General features: G+C 46.6%; 2 protein-coding genes across 3 annotated transcripts in view; one reads left to right on the plus strand and one right to left on the minus strand.

The window, feature by feature from the left end:
* Positions 1-5,447, plus strand: part of KCTD20 (potassium channel tetramerization domain containing 20) — a 28,872-nt gene extending 23,425 nt beyond the window's left edge. For both annotated transcript variants that reach the window (XM_081093912.1, XM_081093913.1), the window contains exons 7-8: positions 341-451; positions 1,927-5,447. In XM_081093912.1, the coding sequence (XP_080950038.1) occupies positions 341-451; positions 1,927-2,219 (404 nt within the window). In that variant the 3' untranslated portion in view covers positions 2,220-5,447. The remainder of the gene's footprint in view (positions 1-340; positions 452-1,926) is intronic.
* A 3,136-nt stretch (positions 5,448-8,583) lies between these two features.
* The window catches only part of STK38 (serine/threonine kinase 38), a 38,702-nt gene continuing 33,431 nt past the window's right edge, over positions 8,584-13,854 (minus strand). The window contains exons 11-14 of the mRNA XM_081093911.1: positions 12,420-12,543; positions 12,120-12,215; positions 11,048-11,142; positions 8,584-10,545 (exon numbers count right to left, since the gene is read on the minus strand). Of these exons, the coding sequence (XP_080950037.1) occupies positions 10,415-10,545; positions 11,048-11,142; positions 12,120-12,215; positions 12,420-12,543 (446 nt within the window). The 3' untranslated portion in view covers positions 8,584-10,414. The remainder of the gene's footprint in view (positions 10,546-11,047; positions 11,143-12,119; positions 12,216-12,419; positions 12,544-13,854) is intronic.

Raw genomic sequence — 13,854 nt, forward strand, 5'->3', positions numbered from 1 at the left:
CTCTATTAAGGAAGTTAGCCCTTTGTAATATGAGTTGCAAATATTTCAGGTGATTGTCTTTTTAGCTTTAATAGTTGTTTTGACTAAGTAGAGATGTATTTTTATATAGTTGAGTGTATCAACTTTTCTTTTATGGCTTCTAGGTTTTATGTCCTACCCAGAAAGGCCTTCCATATCCTATTTAACGTTTAATTTGTGATCCACCTGATTTATTTTTTGCATCAGGGCCAAAAGAAATATAACTTTTATTAGTCTGATTCTGTTAGCTCATCTCCTTCCTCTTCTGGAGTCTTTGCTCCATAACTAACCCCAGATCTTTTATTTTTTATTTTTCCCACAGTTCTTTATAGTTCCAAGCTCTACAGATTCTTCAAGTACATTGAGAATCGGGATGTAGCTAAAACAGTGTTAAAGGAACGGGGCCTGAAAAACATTCGCATTGGAATTGAAGGTAAAAACATCCCAGTCAGTATTCAGCTTGCTTAGCTTATGGAGGTAGGCTGCAACTACAGTCATAGCTTATGTCCTGAAAACTTCCAGAGGACCCAGACAGTGGACACATGAAAACTACATTTCTACCCAGGTTTCAAGGATCTTTATTTTGTTTTGTCCTTATGTTTCCTTTTCACTTTATTTCCAGTTGAAAATGCTTTAAAGCAGCTGCAGGAATAAGTTCCAATTTCCTGCCTTGGCATAAAGAGAGTAGTGAGGGCTAAGGCCTCTGGGGGGGTAAATGGAGCAGGTCTCGGGGGCTCACCAAGGGGAGAGCCACTCTGCCAGATCCTTGGTCAGGATCTTTCTGGGTCCTGGAAGGGTCCTTCTGAAAACTCTTGGAGACTCTGAGTTTGTTCCATTATGTGCCCTTGAGAAGTGCCTGGACGTTAGCAGAGTTGCTTCAAATGATCTTGAGCAGTGACAGCATCCCCACCTGTGGTCTCTGTGGAAGGTCTCAGAGACGGATTCCTGCTGAAGCCGTCCTGCTCTCCCTCCATGGGACTGGGAATCATGTTTTTCTTCTCTTACTGTCCCAGTCTTGCCCACAGAACCCATCAGGCCTTCATTGTGTCTGAATTAGGTTGGAATTTGAAGTTGGAAGAAATTTTTGAGATCTTCAAATAAACCTCTGTACTTCCCTTGTCTCTTTGGAAACCCCAGGAACAGGGTGGTAGGGATCACTCCATTTCCCACAGCAGCCCATCAGGTTGTGCCACCATCAGAACATTCTTCCACATAATAAGATTTCTCCCATTCCATGTGACAGCCTTTCAGATACTTTAGGCAGCATCCCCGTTTTTTCTTTAGGCTAAACATTCCACATTCCCTTAACTGGTTCTCATACAATGTGCCCTCTAAGCAATAGAATTAGAGGACAGAGCAATAGCCATGCCCTAGCAGGGTTTTCATTCTGTAGTATTGCTGCCAGTAACTGAAGCAGGGGTGGCGAACCTTTTTTCTGCCAAAGGCCATTTGGATATTTATAACATCATTCGCTTAATATAAATGTATAATATAATTCACTTAATATAAATGTATGTTGCTATGAAAAAAAAAACTAGATTTATTGAATTTCAAGTCCTGCCTGCGGTTGCCTTGGCAGGACCATCCAAATGATTTTGCAGGCCTTCCATGGCTCACAGACCAGACATTCTGCACCCCTGAACTAAGGCGTCTGAAATTAAGAAGAGGTTTCTCTCCCCTTTCCATTAGAAGGGATAGAATTTTTGTTAACGTCCCTTCTAGGGATAAGACCGACTAACTGAGCAGGAGGGAAGAGAGCGTGTAGGTGATTGGGGCTGGGAGGACATGGTCAGAGACTGGTCGCTTCCCCTGTAATTTTCATGGATTTGGAAGGAATTGATGTGAGGAAGTATGGAAGCCAGAGTGAGCATTTGCTGAAGTCATGAGAACGGTCGTTTTCTGTTTCAGGTTACCCTACCTGTAAAGAAAAAATTAAGAGAAGACCTGGTGGCCGATCTGAAGTCATCTATAATTATGTGCAGCGCCCTTTTATCCAGATGTCATGGGAAAAGGAAGAAGGAAAGAGTCGCCATGTGGACTTCCAGTGTGTTCGGAGTAAATCCCTCACTAATCTGGTAGCTGCTGGAGAAGATGTCTTGGAGGACCAGGAGATACTGATGCATCACCCGCCCCAAGTGGATGAACTTGACCGACTAAATGCCCCACTTTCTCAGATGGCTTCTAACGACTTTCAGGATTAGGGCCAGCTCTGGGTCCACCTCTCTGCGAAGCGTTTGTCTGGGCTGCCAAAAGCCAGTTCTCCCCCTCCTTTCCCTTTCTCCCATAATTAACGTGCGTCCTTTTCAGTACATCTGCACCTCTGCCGGGGGTGAGAAAGCACTGGTAATGAAGCTCCCAGCTTGGCAGCAGCCCTGGTAACGTGAAATTTTAGGTCTGGTGCTGTTCACTGAGCCTTTGCATAACTGCAAAGCAGAAAAGCAAGTCAAGACTCCTGTTGCCTCATCGGCAAAGCAGTTCTGATCCTTTATGCTGTGTCTTGGCTTTTGTGTGTGTGTTTTATACCAGGCACATCGCTTAGCAGCGAAGGGACCAAACTTAAAGGAGACAGTCTCTGTCTTCTGCAAATGGCACTAGTGGCATGCTCATTAGAGGCTGAAGACGATGCCATTCCTAGTGGCATCTGTGCCCAGATTGCATCAGGGAAGAACGAGGCTCGTATTCAACGTGTCTAAAAGGAAATTCGTAGGCGCTAAAATTCAGTTTTGTTTTTTCATTACATGCAAGAACAATCCAAAACCACACGGATTCTGTCACAGGAAGGAAAGTGGCATCACAGTGTTGATGGAACCTTAGCGTCATGGTGTTTAGATTATTCATTTAGAAGGAAACTCAAGTAGAAGAACCTCTCCAGATGGGGCCACTCTGATTGCCCTGGCTTGGAATTGGTGAGAAGCCACAGGTCTTCGCCCAGGAGCAGCATGTTGCTGTGGATGTGGATGGGCGACCCTGGATATGACTTAAAGGCTCCAGCTGAGCAGACATTTCTCACAAGGGCTCAGTTTCTCAGTCGGAAGACTTGTAAGAGCTCCAGTGCGGGGGCGGGTGGGGGAAGCTGGATGGGGAAGCATTACCTGCTCAGGCTTTGTTCCAGTACAGGATTCTTCTTTGTGCATTCTTTTCATACTTAGGGAATTTTTTTGGATACCAGGATATTTTCATTTTGAAATAGCCTATCAGCTGCTCACACTGAGTAAGAAACCATACTACTATCATCCCCCAAGGAAGGATGAGTTGAAGGGAAGTGAGACCTAGTAATTGTTTGCTCTGTCACTGCGTGTCAGTGCACAGCGACAACCAGATCACCCTCCCCAGCACTGAACCGCCTTCCCCCGTGTCCCCATGGCTAGAGCCGGATGTCATGGGATCATCTCCCCTTTTGCGCTACAGGCTGGCCTTCCAGTCACCTGCCCCAGGTATTTACTCATCACAGCTTACAAAGAGGCACATAGCTTTCAAGTCCTTTAAGAGCATGACTGGCTTTCTTAAATCCCATTCCCGTAAGATGCGATAGGGCAAGCTGCTTGTGTTCTGACCATGCTGGTCACAGTCCTCCACGCGTGACGTCGGATGGGCGTTGAAAGTGCTCTTTCCAGGCTTGAAGAGCAAGAATCTTACTAGTGAGTGTATTCTTTGCATGTGGTCAGCATCACAGTGGAAATCGATGCTCTATTTCTCTGAAAAGTAATCGGGGTTAAACTGAACCACCCCCCACCCCACCTGCAGAGTTGATTACCATGGCATCCTTTGTAAGGCTGGTGGCCAGTGGTGGTTTTATTTCTGTGAAACTGTTGGCTCATATTGAGGTCAGGTCTGGCTGTGACCTTACCAGTATACATTCATGCCCACTAGGAACCGACCAGCCCAGTATTGTTTAATGGTGCTTCCTTTACTTTTCAGTTGACTTCCATGTCATCACAAGGGCATTTGCATTGAGTGTGTAGTCTGTGGTATATGTATAACTTTCGTTACACAGCTAATGTACTGGTAATGTTTAGTAAGTGTCAACACGCTGCAGCTGATACTCTAGTCCTTGCTTAGTTGGAAAGCCACGTATGAAAGTATGGCATGTAGTGAACACTTTCTTCTATATCAGTGGTTCTCAGCCTTCCTAATGCCGCGAGCCTTTAATACAGTTCCTCCTGTTGTGGTGACCCCCAACCATAAAATTATTTTCGTTGCTACTTCATAACTGTAATTTTGCTGTTATGAATCGTAATGTAAATATCTGATATGCTATATGTGTTTCCCAATGGTCGCGACCCACAGGTTGAGAACCCCTGTTCTATATGAATGATGAACTTATTCTGACTTTTAAGAACTATATCTTCTTTTCCCAAATTGGGTTAATGTGCTTTTGGCCCCAACCCCATGGACAGTCTGGGGAGGTAAATCTGCCACTGTCACCAGGTGGCGGTGACAGGAGGAAGCTGGCGCGGGAGGCTCTCCTGCATCCGCGCCCTCCCCTGGAGCCCAGCATCACTGTCACTTGGTGGCTCCCCTCAGAGCTGCTGTTTCCAGGGCCAGGACATTCTGCTGTGGCAGGACCTCTCGGCTGGGTTGGAGTCATTCCCTTAAGAATCAGTTACTGGCCGCCTGGGCAAGAGGTGTTTCTAATGCAAAGGGTAGGACTCAGGTCTGGTGTTTTTTCTAAGTGCCTAAATAAGTAAGCCAGGTGACTTACACAGAAGCATTTTCATAAGGAAATAGTTTTACCCAGACTGTCTTAGAGGTATCTCAGCAAGCCAAGATGAACCTGAATTTGAGGTTTAGAATCAGTTCATGTCTGCATCGTATTGTTGAGTAGGAGGAAACATTTGCCATTGAGACTTGGAGAGTACTGGGCAAGGAACAGTGTTAAAATGTGGCGATATTAACGATTTCTCAGGCTGAAAAGAATGACAGCAAAAGGTAAAGAAGCTGGAAAGTATCTGGATTTACTGCACAATATACAATAGCCAATATTCTCAACTAAATTCCAAGAGAACGGGGTGATAATGCACACAGTCTAAGGAAATACTGTGGAATAAGCCCAGGAAGGAGAGCTCTATGTGCAGTGTTCCGACAGATCCTGTGTAAGTAAAACCAGTCAGAACGCAGGCTTTCATTCACACGGTCAAAGTGTGGCATGGAGCCCTTTGTATCCAGTGAAAATAGAAAGTTAAGAAGGGGTCTGAGTATTTTATTTAATGTCATCATTTTGAAATTGTTAAAATGCATAGTGAGTTCAGAAAGCAGACCTGATGCCTTTGTGGGAGATGGAGCCACAGTCATGCTCTGGGTGGGACCACCACTGCAGGACATTTGCCTCTTTACTTTGTATTTAAAATTGCACATGTTTACCTACCAGTGTTTACGGAATCCTATATTTAGGATGCTTTTTTTTAAAATAAAGTATTATGATTTGTGTCCATGTTGTTCTTTTGGCAGAAAAATAAAACCAGGTTTAAAAAGGGACTGAAAGGAGCGGCACCGGCCGCCCAGTCTCCTTTCCTACAGCAGCCGCGGGCTTGCCTCAGGCCCGTGTTTCCCGCTCTGCTGTTTGTACATTAGGTTCCAGAGCCCTGATGGTCTCCCTTCTCTAGTTCCTGGTTAACTTGCATTCGAGACCCCTTGAACCCTCACATACAACTAAGTGGACCTCATAAAGTCAAATGTAAATTTGAAAGATAGAGGACTCACACTTTGATGTCCCAGTTTGGGTTTATAGCAAGTGAGGAACCACGGCATCAGTGAAAGGTACGTCCTTGGAGACATCGTGGTAGAGCCTCTTTCTCATCCGTAGCCCTACTCGGGGCTGGTGTCTACTGAGGCCCCTCAGCTCAGCCTGGGAGCCTGCTGCTGGTGACACTGAATTTCAGGGGTGCTGAAGCAAGCCTGCCTTTATCAGCTCAGAGGTTAGGAACACGCTCTGTAAACATGGCCTGCTGAGTATGTTCTGTGCCGAGCACTGCTGGGTCACAGGGACACCCTGACTAGGACACGGTTCCTCCCATCAAGGGGCTTTTGTGATCCTATGAAGAAGAAAGACATCGGCAGACAGTCCAGGTCACTTAGGAGCCCCATGAGGGTGGAGTAGCCAGTTTTTACTGTGAGGGTATAGAGGTCACGAGAGAATTCTAGAGGTGACCCATGAACCAAATTGTGAAGGATGAATACAGGTGGTTTTGGATCCATGAGAATGAGGGGAGGAGGTATCGTAGGCCAACTCAACTGTAAGCAAAGGTGACATAATTGCTTACTGTCATCAGGGACGTGGGTGGGGTGATGCAGAGAAGAGGCCAGAGTAAAGACAGACCTCAGGCAAGTGTATTGAGAGCCCTCAAGGCTTTATGCAGGAGAAGGACATGATCAGACTTAAAATTTGGAATTTCTTTGGCAGCAGGGAGGATGACAGGCTTGAAAGAAGGACCCGGGCAAAGGTCACTGCGATGGGTTCAGCACGGAGGGAGGAAGGCACTGGTCGGATGGTGGCCATGCTCTGGACCTGAACGTGCTTGCTGTTGGGAAGCATGTAAGGCGTTTCTGGCTTGGATAGCCAAGTAGACCGAGCTAGAAAAAAGGCTATGGAGGCAAGAGGAGCCAGACAGCCTTGGCCTGAGCCCGGAGAAGGCCATCCAAATGGTGTTTCTGGTAGGCACTTGGCTCCATGAGAGCCGGCAATCTGGGGAGTGGTCTAGGTAGGCTGGTCACTTCGAAGACCTCACCACAAAAACATGGTAGTTGAAGCCGCAGTACGGGGCAGATGGCCTAAGGATCCCAAGTGAAAAGAGGGCAAAAGTCACTGCTCTGAAGAGCACCAGCATTTAAATGGTGGCAGAGGAACTACAAGAAGGAAGTCGGAGAGGTGGGAGCTGTCTTTACAGCCAACCGTGTGAGTGCAGCAGGTTGATCAAGATAAGGAGTCAAGAAGCCAATGGGTACGGCAGAACACCAGCGACCACAGGAATAATAAAAATGCCAGCACGGTTTACACATGGAGTAATACTAACATTTCACACAAGGAAGAGGCACCAGACGAGTGGGTTGAAGTGGGGCAGGGAAATGACATAAAAGTGACTGCAGTGTTCTTCATAAAGCAGTAATTATTCAACTCCGTGCCTCTACCACAGCACAAGACCATACCTTCCTGCCTCCAACATCCTGGACTGCTCACTCCTCCCTGCCAAGTCACTGCTGTCTGCAAACATCTCGGGGGGCTTCCCTAAGCTTTCCAGTAACTTTGGGTTGGTTTAAACATATTGTTACATCGCCACTAAAATACTAACTATAACCGAAGCTGCATTGTTAGCCACTTGGTGGGAATTCTCCCCTCACCGATGTGCAGTTCAGAACCACACAGCACTCACTCCCTCGTCCGAGTGCCTGGTATTAAACTCCGTATAATACGGTGCTTAAATGTTATTTGGGCAAGATGTTTTTCTCTGAAAATAATGCCTGAACAAGCATGTGGAGGTTAGTTTTAAGTCAGTATTGGCTTTGATAGATAATTCTGGGAAAATGTATGACCTAGCAAAGGAAAAGACCATTCACTGAATCCTGAGTTCTGAAAACACCAATAGGTTACACACAAGGCTATGCTTTTCAAGGAAATAATTCAGAGAAAAAGTATTAGGAGTAAGTAGCAGAGGAATCCTATTATGCCATATAGATGAGTTTTAAAATTAGCAATCTACTATTCAGACCTTGAATATTAATCCCAAAGGAATTCACCTGTATGTTACTTTTGAAAGTAATTCTACAAAGCAATACGTGCCCGGCTGGCATGGCTCAGTTCTTGAGTGTTGACCTATGATTCCTGGTCAGGGCACATGCCCAGGTTGCAGGCTCACTCCCCAGTGTGGGGGCGTGCAAGAGGCAGCCGATCAATGATTCTCAATCCTCATTGATGTGTCTCTCTCTCCCTCTCTCAAATCAATTAAAAAATTATTTTTTTAAAAAGAAAGTAGGAAACAGAATCATCTGTGAACAGAACCAATACTGAGCGAATCCCAACATGTCTGCAACGAGCCTTGGAAAGACAGTACACATTCTGACTGCATTTAGCTTCCCTCTGCCTGCAGGGCCGACCCTGGTTTTTGCCCCTTCCTGCCTTTTCTCAGGCTTCCTTCTCTAACGTAGAGAAGGGGTAAGTGGGATCCAACAGGACCCAAATACACACGATCTGGAGACAGAACCCTGCTCTGGTGGACATGGGGGCTGAGTCCTGCCCTGAGAGCTTTTGAGATTCCTAGTCACCCCCAGGCTGGGGAAATAAATGGGGCTGAGCTGTGAACAGTTGTACAGAAGGTTCACCGGCTGAGAGCACTTTGTCAGAAAAGTCTCCCCTTGGCCTTCATGCAAGGGGAGAGCCCACTGCCCTGTGACAGAACCAGGCAGAAACAGCATGCGTGGGGCCAACAGAAGACAGTCTCTGTGTGTGGACAGCAATTCAGAAGACGCAGGCCCAGCTTCCCCGAGACAGAAAGCACCCGGCCTACAGACGGTGGCGCAGTTAGCCTCCTGCCTCTCTGAAGTGGAAGCCACATCTGCGTTAGAACACGTTACCCTGCTTTTTCCACACAGTTTATTCATAAGTTTAAAAAGTGGACATTTCCCCAAAAAACAAATGATCCCCCGCCACTCCCCCACACACAATCACCACTCCTTACCCATGCTCACCACAGACTCTTGCAAAACACATGGGGGTCAACACCCCAACTATTTGGTAATACAAAGAAACTAGTTACACAAAAGAATCTCATTTACTTCCTTTTCACTAACAGACCATGAATGAAAGATTAGGGGCAGACACACTACCTTCATCCAGAGTTAATACTTCCTTAAAATTCTTTTTTCTTTCTCTAAAACATGAAAATCCAAAGCAATTTCATTACTACTGTAACTTTGAATTTCATTTTTCTTTTCTGAATGACTAAGCTAGGACATACTTTCCTTTCCAAGCTGATCTTAGTAACATCAAGACTGGCAGGAAGTGGTCCTCCGCTGCAGCTTGGCTAGGATGCTCTGCACAGGTAAAGTTACCACCCAGGTGCAAATGATGCTTTCCGAGTTATTAAAATTTTTTAAAGTAATGCATTAATATGGAGCCTCCACAATTTTCTGACACAGCAAACTTCCTCTAAAGGTGGTGGCAGCTGTAAAAGAGAAGGCACTTTGTGCTCAAGTTCCGAGGGTGTCTCATGAGAGAAGGCCACGGCAGGGCCCGCTCAGCCCAAGCTGCAGGCCACCCTGTAGGGTGGAGAGGAACATCCCCCAGGAAGGCATCTGCAAAGGAAATATCTGTAATCATGGTTCCAAGGCAAAATGGTACTTAAAGATGGGCGAGAAGAAATACCAAGAGAGAAGACAAAACACAGCTGAGCTGCACCACTGACTGAGTGAACGAGACAAAGATCTGAGGCTGGCTCTGCACTTCCCACTGGGCTGGCTCCTTCCCACTTCCAAGCAGGTTCTGGAGACCCATGGGAGCAGCACCTCAGCCAAGAGGGTTCCAGGCTCCTGCCTGTGCCTGGCTCTCCTTGCTGTGTTCCCAGGAAGCAGCCGAGTTCCTGCTGGCAGCACCTGTGGGTAGTGCTGGTCCGCGGCAATATCCGACTCGGACTTTCTGAGCTAGCCGAGAAGAGAAAATGAGGTTTTCCATGTGATCAGACTCCGTGGCAATGCCCAACGGCTTTGGGGGCCTTCAAAGAGCAACAATGGATCAAGCTGGTATTCCCCCATCAACACTCCAAAAAGCAGCGTGAGTATTTCAGATGGTGGGAGGACAGGCAGCAGTGGACTGTCTGTGTCCTAGTACCATAAATAAGGTGCAGCACGAATGGAGGCTGTTGGAGCCTCTCGTCGGGGGAGAAACTACCATCACCCCTCAGAGGATGGAGGATCGCTTTCTTCAGCAGAACTCTGGCTGCTGAGGCTTTCATTATTGCTCATTTCCTTAGGACTATGGAACTTTCAGCTGTAAAGAAATAGGAAATACTTGGTGGGCTTGGCAGAAAGCCTATCACAAAATCATGGGAATTGGCGGATATTCAGTAAGTATACATTACAATTTCAATAATGTTGGATGATGGCTGTTTTTTCCCCTTCATTCTGATGAACTTAGGAAAACTCAAGTTGTTTAAAAAAAAATCTATCAAATTGGCTCGTGACGCTTCTGAAGAAGCTGCTTATGGCCGACGTGGTGGAACTGGCTGGCTTGTTCTACAGCTTCAGATGCACTATGAAGAGAATCCACTCACTGTCACATTTCAGGCAAGTTTCCGGGACATACGGGTGGGTTCCATAAGCTTCTTGGAAGCTCTTTCAAAAGTGTGTGAGAGGAACACCGTGATGTGTACACAGAACTCTGCTCCACGCAGGGTTCCATCCAAGGGCACTATTTTGCTGCTTTCATGTAGGAAGGTATTGCCCCCCGCGCAGTCAGGCCCTCAAAGCGCTTGTATGTGTAATTGATGAAGACCCAGTCCTTGTTCTTGTAGTCAGTCTCAGGGTGATTACTTGTTGCCACTGGGAAAGAAATAGATGTGAGAGTTGACTCCCTGCCTTACCCCGACAGCCCACTGGGTACTGAAGACATGACGTTCTGAAGAACATACCAGTTTTCTATCTGGGAAAAGCTATTTTTCACTCAGGGTGAATTTTCTATATTTGCTTGCCTATATATTCCTTGAACCTCATTTTTTTCCACATATATTTAAAGCGGTTTATTTTCCCACTTCTGTCATTCCAGGTCACCCAACCTTTACTGTAATAAACAGCAACAAGAGAGCAGACCTTGTGACTGACCCACCCGCTGGGCCGGCTAAGCCCGGGAGCGTGTATCCATCTTCCACGTGACATGGTCTCGCTGCTTCCCAGCACAGCACCGGAAATACTTACCAAGAACCCGAAGACCTGAAGTTCCTCTCCACATCCTCTACCCTGATTTGTAAACATCACCCCAAAACGGGGAGGGGGGCGGGGAATAATGCACTTGTAAGGCAGCCGTAGGCAGAGTTGGTGGTATTACCTGTTGGCTTAAGAATATCAGATTCTGGAAATTCATCGAAGTTTGAGGTATCGTCAATGCTTTTGATTTCAATAGATATTGCAGCAGGTCTCTCTCTGCCAAGAACAGACATGCCAGAATTACTATGGTTAGTAATCAAATGCGTCATAACTAATCAGCCTTCTGCAGAGAAGACCCCGGGTCTGACGTGGAAGACTACCCCAGGCAGGCAGCACTCATTTTCTCTGAAAAGCTTCTGACCACGGACCAACCATACCAACTGACTACAGCCAAACAAAATAAATCACAATGAAAAACTATAACGATTATTCATAGCTAGAAGAACAATAAGGAGAAATTAAAGTCCAAGGTATGCACGCCCCCCCCCCCCCCCCGACCTGTTCTGCCTGCTAGAAAGGGAGCCTGGACCTCAGAGAGGCCCCTCCTGTAGGGCTCTGCCCATCCATCCAAGATGCCAACGAGGAGGCGGCACAAAGGAGGCAACGGTAAAAATCACAGGATGCAAGTCAGAACAGTCATGAAACAGATGACAACTTCTTCTCCTGCTGTTCAGCGACCACAAACGCAAGCGGCCTGGGCCTGGGCCCACAGCAGGCTGCACAGGTGCCCGCTGGGCTGGGAGCGCTCCACACACGACGTTCTCCCTCCCCTTCCACCACCTCTGGCCACTTCCTGCCCCAGTCCTTCCACTCCTCCCTCCTCCTCCATCTCCCAGAGGCAGTCCCTACCCTCTGGGCAGGGACAGTCATGCTGGTGGTCCCCAACACCAGAGAGGCTGGAGTGTTCCAGGTAAAAGCAAGGACAACACACTTCTTAGATGTTCCCTTCACAATGGAACCCAAAGTTCACTTCACTTTGGAAGTAACTGCTGGCTTTAACATATTCCATGACTCCGGGCCAACAGGAAGCTCCAATTCCCAGTCCTCAGCATAAACTTAAATCAGGAAAATACCCTGAATTTCTAAAAAGATCTCTTCTCTTACTTGGTTTGCCAATAATGGTGCTTCCAAATTAGTATTAAGCTAACTACAGAATTTCTGAAATAATCCTGGAAGTTTTCAAATGGATATACCTGATGTGTTCCCAGTCAACACCTTCAAAAAAAGAATTACTTTTGATTTCCTCAACTCCAGGGGCTCCAATCCTATGCTCCCATTCACAGCAGAATCTGGAAAAGATAGAGGCCTTTCAGCATACCTCAGGTAGTTTCTTTGGAAGAAGAAAAGGAATAACCTCCCCTTTTCAAAAAGAGAAATAGGAGGAAGCAGGGTGCAACCCAGGAAATAACGAAAGATTTAAAACACAGATTCACTGATGTCAAAAAGCCTGGGTGGGGACAGGGTGGGGGTGGGGGGTGTTCTCCGACCGATACCTCAAAATCAGATCCTTGGCTTTCTCAGAGATAGGAACTTCTGGAGGGAAAGTCAGAGTTTCTTTCCAGTTCATCACCTTCTTATATGTCTCTTGAGGGGTCTCAGAACAGAAAGGTGGGTAGCCTGTAATAAAAAGGAACCTGGAGCTTTCACATCGCAGAGTGCTGAATGTGAGATTAGTCTCCTTACTACAATTCTCTGCATCTTTAATGATCTTGTTATGTCCTTCCCCCATGACATCCTAAACAATATTTTATCTTCCCTGAACTCCTAAACCCAAAGTAAAGTTGTGCTCTTGGAACCACTAGGAGCCAGCTAATAACTGGACCTGGAAAAAGAAAGAAGTAGCCAAAACCGGTTTGGCGCAGTGGATAGAGCGTCGGCCTGTGGACTGAGAGGTCCCAGGTTCGATTCCGGTCAAGGGCATGTACCAGGGTTGCGGGCACATCCCCAGTAGGAGATGTGCAGGAGGCAGCTGATTGATGTTTCTCTCTCATCGATGTTTCTAACTATCTCTCTCCCTTCCTCTCTGTAAAAAATCAATAAAATGTATTTAAAAAAAAGAAAAAGAAAAAAGAAGTAGAGTTACAGATGCGGGAACCACGGTGCCCGAAGAAGAAATGAAAGGATGAAACAACCTTACTAAGAAACGCCTCACCCTGGCTGGGTGGCTCAGCTGGTTGGAGCATCATCCCGACACCAAAGGGTTTCAGATTCAATCCCCGGTCAGGCTGCGGTTTCTGTCCCAGTCGGGGAGTGTACAGGAGGCAACCAATCAATGTTTCTCTCTCACATCAATGTTTCTCTCCCGCCCTCTCCCGTCCTCTCTCTAAAATCAATAAACATGTCCTCAGGTGAGGATTTTTAAAAGAGAAAAAAAGAATCTACTCCATTCTAAGAACATCCAAACAAGTAGAATAAGAAAAAAGCATGGGTTTTCAAAGTGACCCCCATCCCTCTTTGAGAACCACAGGCACGAAGATAAATCATATTCCTCTCCCTGCCCTCCACATATGACACCCACTCCAGAGGCCTCCATCCAATGCTCCCAGAGACAACACAGTCAGACAGAGGCCTTGCCTGTCGTCCACACAGACACACTCAGTGCCCCCACAGACACACTGACTCCCCTAGTGCTCCCGGGCATGGGGCCACCCCACTGCTGTGTCCCCTAAAGGAGATATACCATCTGAATAAGAGGGAGAGATCAGAAGGTCCCATGCTTTGAAGACCTCGAGAGATGAAGGGGACAGAAAATAGGAAGTAAAGAGTGTGTGAGGCACTACCCAGGTACAGCTCTCTGCATACAATGGCTGTTTAATAAATCCAGTGACTGAAAGAGCTGCTAGAGGGAGAGGAGGCAAAAGCAGAAGAAAAACATGATAAATGATCAGCAAAGCAACCACAGGATATCACTGTGCCAGAGAATACAGT

Source organism: Myotis nattereri (genome assembly GCF_964212035.1).
Source record: "Myotis nattereri genome assembly, chromosome: 6".
In the NCBI taxonomy this organism is placed as follows: Eukaryota; Metazoa; Chordata; class Mammalia; order Chiroptera; family Vespertilionidae; genus Myotis; species Myotis nattereri.